Source organism: Lichenostomus cassidix, chromosome 1, assembly GCF_008360975.1.
Source record: "Lichenostomus cassidix isolate B80296 chromosome 1, HeHo_3.0, whole genome shotgun sequence".
Taxonomy (NCBI): domain Eukaryota; kingdom Metazoa; phylum Chordata; class Aves; order Passeriformes; family Meliphagidae; genus Lichenostomus; species Lichenostomus cassidix.
In genome coordinates this window covers 90,281,256-90,287,284 of record NC_139479.1, presented here as the reverse complement: position 1 = coordinate 90,287,284, position 6,029 = coordinate 90,281,256, and the positions used below count along the sequence as shown (strand labels likewise).

Genomic DNA, 6,029 nt, shown 5'->3' with positions numbered 1-6,029 from the left:
AAAAGGCCCAAGATTTTTGCTTGGTTTCAGCAGATTTGGACCTGGCAAGAGAGGGATCAAAGCTGAATTTAAACAAGAGAAGGAAAATCTAGTGCGCTCAGGCAGGACAAAACATGTACATTTGGGTGGCAAAGCCAGATATATCAAAGAGTGAGGTGGCAAAACAGGTGCTTGCAAGCATCAGATTGGATTGTACAGCTTGAACTTTGAAACATGTGACCAGATGCCAGACATGATGAGACTGGCAGAAAGTGACAGCAAGGGTCCTGTGTCTTCTTTGCATTTGGGCAGGGCAGCCAGCTGAGAGCAGCTGGAGCAGGGGAGCTGTGGTGGAGGGACTGCAGTCTGAATCTCCCTAGGAAGAGGCAGGTAACCTGTTGAAGCTTCCCACACATGACTTGAGAAGCCTTTGCAATCCTTATTCGTAAGGACATCACATGTCTGTCTTACAGAAAGGCCAACAGGGAAAAATAATTAGGAAAAAACAGCTTTTATTTGATACTTTTATTTATATGCAAAACAGCTCACCATTCATGAGAGATATGAAAAACGCATCAGATAGAAACCAGATTTATCTATTTTCACTACAAAATATTGCATTATATAAAGCAACATAGACACACAAAAAAACCCTGAAAAAGACTAAAATCTTTGGATAGCAGATGTGTTTTTCTTCTTTTTCTCTTTTGTTCCTAAAATGCGCTTCTTGTTTTAAGAGATTCACAGCGAAGAACATGAAATATTTTCAGGTTATAGAATTTTTTTGGTTGTCACAAAGGAAAGCAGTCCTGGATTTACTTTTCTTTCTTTTTTTTTTTCTTTTTTTTTTTAGGAAAAAAATGTCCTTTCCTAAAAATATACCACACACATACACGCCCACGCTCACTCCCACACACATGCATGTATACACACACGCACGTATACACCCACAAAGAAACTACTTCCCTTATAAACGATTTGCAAAGTACTTTTCAGACGTAACTATAGATCAGAATAACAACAAGTTTTAAAAAAAAAACCTCTCCTAGTTAAGTGCTAGTGGTTGTTGATCCCACACAAGAAAAGAAAGAGAAAAGGTCAAGAACAAATGCCTTGATATATATATAAAATATGCTTATAAACAGGGAGGGAGGGGAGGTTTGTGGTACACAAGTGCAATATAATTGGAGGGAAAAAATAAATTAGAAAGAAAAGAAAATGAACACTGTATTGATCCCAACAAACACTCATAAAGTCAAACATAATATTCCACAGGAGAAAGTGTAAACACCCGACTATAGAAACCAATTGGCACGAAGTATCCAAAGTAAAATTGCCACCACTCTGAAAAATAAATAAATCTTGAAAAAAATAAATTGTCAACTCCTTCTACCATAAATAAAAAATAGTTATTTTTAACTGCACCCATGGGTCACACGTTTAAGGTCACAAGTAGATGTTTTTGGATATATATAAAGGGGCACTTGACAGCCTGAAGAGACAATCCGGTTTTACACTTCTCTTCGAAAAGCGGGCTCTCGACCGGGCGGGAGCCCTCCGGGGTGGGGAGCACAAGCAGCGGGCACCCCCCGCCCCGCCGCCCGCCCCGGGGAAGGCGCTGCCCGCCGCGGCCGGAGCCGGGGCGGCGGGGCTGGGGGTCCCGGGGCTCCGGGCGTCCGTCGGGCGCTACACGTCCAGCACGTGGTTGAGATAGGAGATGTAGCAGATGGCGAGGCGCAGGATCTCGATCTTGGAGAGCTTCTTGTCGGGGGGCAGGGTGGGCAGCAGCTTGCGCAGCTCGGCGAAGGCCAGGTTGAAGGCCTCCACGCGGATCCGCTCACGCGTGGCGTGGGCCGAGCGGTACTTGGCCGTGGCGCGGCGCCGCCGGCGCTTCTCCTCCCGGCTCAGCGGCGGCGGGTGCAGCCCCGGCCGGCCCCCGCCGCGGCCCTCCCCGCCGCCGCCACCACCTCGGCCCTCGCCGCCGCCGCCCTCGGCGGGCTCCGGGTCGGAGACGCAGCAGCTGAGCGCCTGGGCGTCCGCGCCGCCAAGGGACTCCGGGTCGGAGGGCGCCGAGGAGGGGTGGTCAGAGTCGGCAGCTTGGTCCGGGCTAAGCATCATCTTGGAGGGGGCGGAGGAGCCTTCCCGAGACAGAGAAGCAGAGAGAGCGGGTCAGGGCCCCGGCCCAGGGAGACAGGGGCAAGGCTGGGAGCAGGGACACGGACAGGGACACGAGGGACATGCCGGTCCCCGCGCCCTGCCCCCGGCTCCGGTACCGCCCGACCGGGGCGGAGGGAGCGCCGGCTGGACGGGTCGCGGCTCCTTCAGGGAGTACTAATGAGAGCGGTATCAGGGATAAACGATACCCCGTCATTTAACCATCCCCTCTCTAGCGGCTGACGGCAGCTTCAGCAGAATATACTTCCTGCCGTTATTCCCCGCTCTTGCTTGGGAGTTGAAACAGGGCCGGAGAGAAATAAAAGATTTTTTTTTTTTTTTTTAAACAAGCTAATATCCAGTGTCTCAATATTATGATCATTCCCCACTACCTCCCTCCACCCCCAGTTTTAATACTGTCCTTTCTGGCCTGCCAATTTCTGCGTAACCGTTTCTCTTTCGGCAACGCTCTGTGGGATCCAGGCTATAGACATGATGCTTTTAAATACACAGCTCAAGGCTCCACAAACATAACAAGGCCAGTGGGGAGATTTATTTCCCCAGTCCCTACGGGATCCGATGTATCTGCTAGGCTCTCCCCTCCTCTCTTTTTTCTGCGCTCCTTCTTTTTTTCTTCCTTTTTCTTTCCTTTCCTGATGCTAATTGTGGAGATAGTGATTTGCTAGCGATCAAATGGGGATGTTTGGAGAGTTTCCGTTTCCTAAGCGTGGGATTCAAAAAGAAACAAATCCCCAAAGCAACCGCCGAACTTTTCCATCCCTTTGAATTTTCCCTCCTCTCCCCTCCCTGCGCGAAAAGAGGGGGAGGCTAAATAAATAAATAAATAAATGAGGACGTGCCTTTCAAAAGAAAATTGAATCGTATCTTCTTGCGGCCTCACAGAGCACCATCTGTCATGTAGACAGCAATACAAATCCGAGCGCGTCCGTGGACATGCCGGCATGTAATAAAACAATACATCAGGCAACTAGTGAATAACCTTGGACACAAATGTGTGTGTGTGTGTGTGTGTGTGCAGCTGGGGTGTCGAGCGAGGTGGGGAGCGAGCCCGGCAGAGGAGGGATCATTGCATCCTCCCTTTCCCTGAATTAAGATTGCTAAGTATTTCCACATAAAGTTTCCAAGGAAAGTCCCAGTCGGGCCTCAGACCCGGTTGGGAAAAAATTATTATTATTATTATTATTATTAACAATTATAATAACAACAACACAGGCAGGAAGAATTCTTCCCAGGCAGGGCTAGAGCCAAGCCTTCCCCCAAGGGGCGAGACGCAGGGCACGCGTGGCGGGGCAGAGGGGCTCCGCCGGGGGCCGAGGCTCAGCTCTCTCCGGGGTGCGCGGGGAACCCGGGCTGGGGAGGGGGAAATAAGAGCCCTTCCTTCCCTGGGAAGGGGCCGTCTCTTGCCAGGGCCGTCGGAAACGCTTCCACTTCGATTTTTAATAAGGAGCGTTAATCAGGCCCACAAGGCAGGGTTATGGAAAAAACCCAGTTACCGCGCAAGTCAGGTATCAGCGATCTCGTGGGGCAAAAAGGTAAACGGGAAAGGTTTAAAATCACCTTTCAACTGGCATCCAAGCAAGGGGGCTTATGCGAAAGCACACTGGAGAGGCTGGATTTGCAGGGCGGTTGTATGAAAACGGGTAATTAAAGCAGTGGTTCCTGAAGAAAGTTGCTTAGGGGTTTCTCCGTGGTGTGTGTTGAATTTTTCGCTTTGATTTGGGTTTATCTTTACGGTGGGGTTTGGCGAACTGATGGAAAAGAGGCTTTTTTCCTCCCCCTCTCTATTTTTTTTTTTAATTGTTATTACAGTAAACCCATGCCCCGTGCTACCTGCAAAAGGGAAAGATATTGTTAAGGCTGCTTACCTCGGTAGACTCGTTTGGACAGCCTCTCTCTCCCGGTCCCCTCGCCCCCTCGGCAATTCTTTTACAGTTCAAATGACCCTCCGGGAGCGGAGCATAGAAAAATTAAAAAATCAAAATCAAATAAATTTATTACGAGCGAAAAAGTGTCCTGCTCGAATGGGGAAAGGCAGATCTCATCCCTCGCCGCGGCCTCCAGCGCTCCAGAGATGGGAGATGTTATACTGTCGTGTTTGTTCGCGGAGTATAAATAACAACTTAAGTTACTTACGATGCATCAGGGGAGAAAAAGCGATTCCCCATCAAAGTCCTCCTCCGCCCGTTTAGTCCAGGGCAGCGGCCGCAGTGCACGGGCAGCTTCGGCCGGTCGGTTTTAGAGGGAGAAAGTGTCCTCTCCCCCGCTTTTCTTCTTCCTCTTCCCGACTGTGATAAATAACAAAAGGGATGCGGCGACAGCACCGGCACCGTCCGGGATTCTTCCCTCTCTCCCGCCCCCTCGGCCTCTCTTTCCCCGCGGCGGCCCCGCCGCTCCCGGGCCGGGCCGGTCGCGGGGCCCGGGGCGCGAAGCCCAGAGCCCGGGGCGCGGAGCCCGGCGCGGCGCTGCCGGCTTTGTTCCGCCGCGGCCCGGCGCACAGGCACGCCGCGGGTCGGGGTAACAATGCGTCGCTCCCTCCTTTCTTCTCTATCCTTTTTTTTTTTTTTTTGACGGGGGGTAGGGGGGTGTAACGTGCGGTTTTGTTAATTCACCGGTCCGGCGGAGAGGGGCAGGAGGAGGAGATACGCCGTCGGAAAATGAATGTTTGGTTTAGTTCTTCTTCTGGTCCTTCAAGAACTGGCGAGGGGAGGAAAAAAAGGGATAAATGAAACCCCCATCCGTCCCTGAGCTTCCTAACTCCTCCTGCATCTTTCGAGTGAAAAATAAAGGAAAATATGCGAACGCCGAAAAAGAAAAACAAAACGAAATAAACGAAAACCTCGGCGCGGGTTCGGAGCGGCTGCGAGAGATAACGGCGGTGCAGGAAAAGGTACGCTCACATGCACAAAAAGAAAGTGCAGTTTCTCCTCCCACCCCTCCCGGAGTGGCACAGAAGCCAAGGAGGGGTGCGGAAGGTGGCAGAGGCGAGACAGACAGACCGAGCGGAGATGCGTGTGGATCCACTTCTGGTACCAAAGGGTTTCGCCTAGAGATGGTCGGAAGAGATAAAGGCTCAGAGAAAAGGGGGCGGCATTTTTTCCCTCTTAAATTGATATTTAATGGGAAAGCCTATTGGACAGAAACCTGGACACGAGTCACTTAATTGGACTTGACATCTGTCACAGTGTGGGAGTTTTCACAGCCCAAATATTTTCAGCAGATCAGATTCTCACTGAATCTGTGCCACAAATTATAACAGTCGAGAGCAGCCCATGATATAAACCCTAGCCTCTGGATATACAGTCTCTAGCCATGCTCGCTCCCACTGCCGTCGTCTCCCCCCGCCCAAATATTGGATACCCACTGATCTAGAAAAACACCGCTGGCATTTCGCATGTAAGCTAATAAATAAGCTTTAAACATCAATTTGCATCATGTATACCAAGCTTGTGGAGAATCATCAGACTGGTTTTTTAGTTCATTTGTTTTGGCGGTCCCCCTGCCCTGTCTCCCACCCACCCCCGATCCCGGTGCGCGGCAGGCATGGACCTGTCAGAGCCAGGGGGACAGAAAGGCTCCCCCACTCCCTTTGCCTCCTGCCCTCCCTGCTTCAGTGCACAGACAATGAGGCGAGCGAGTCAGCCATGAGTCCATGGCTTTTCTGCTCTCAAGAGACTGGATGGAGCCAAGCCCCTTCGTGCAGAGTCAGGGGATGCCTGTGACCAAAGTGACTCCTCTTGCTGTCACCTTGCTCCAGCCCCTGCCAGATGGCAGCCCCTTCTCTACTCTGATCCCCATCACCCTCCCTGCAGATCCCTTCGAATGGGGACTGAAGCCACTTTTCTGGGTGTAATCATCTTCTTCCATGGGGACCTTTC

At 51.1% G+C, this 6,029-nt stretch overlaps 1 protein-coding gene across 1 annotated transcript; it reads right to left on the bottom strand.

Moving 5' to 3' along the window:
- Positions 1-474: 474 nt before the first annotated feature.
- NHLH2 (nescient helix-loop-helix 2) lies at positions 475-5,224 on the bottom strand. Its single transcript, XM_085070514.1, has 2 exons — positions 4,020-5,224; positions 475-2,117 (listed from the first exon to the last, which is right to left on the bottom strand). The coding sequence occupies exon 2, from the start codon at positions 2,095-2,097 to the stop codon at positions 1,666-1,668; it is 432 nt and encodes a 143-aa protein (XP_084926640.1). The 5' UTR covers positions 2,098-2,117; positions 4,020-5,224; the 3' UTR covers positions 475-1,665.
- Positions 5,225-6,029: the final 805 nt, after the last annotated feature.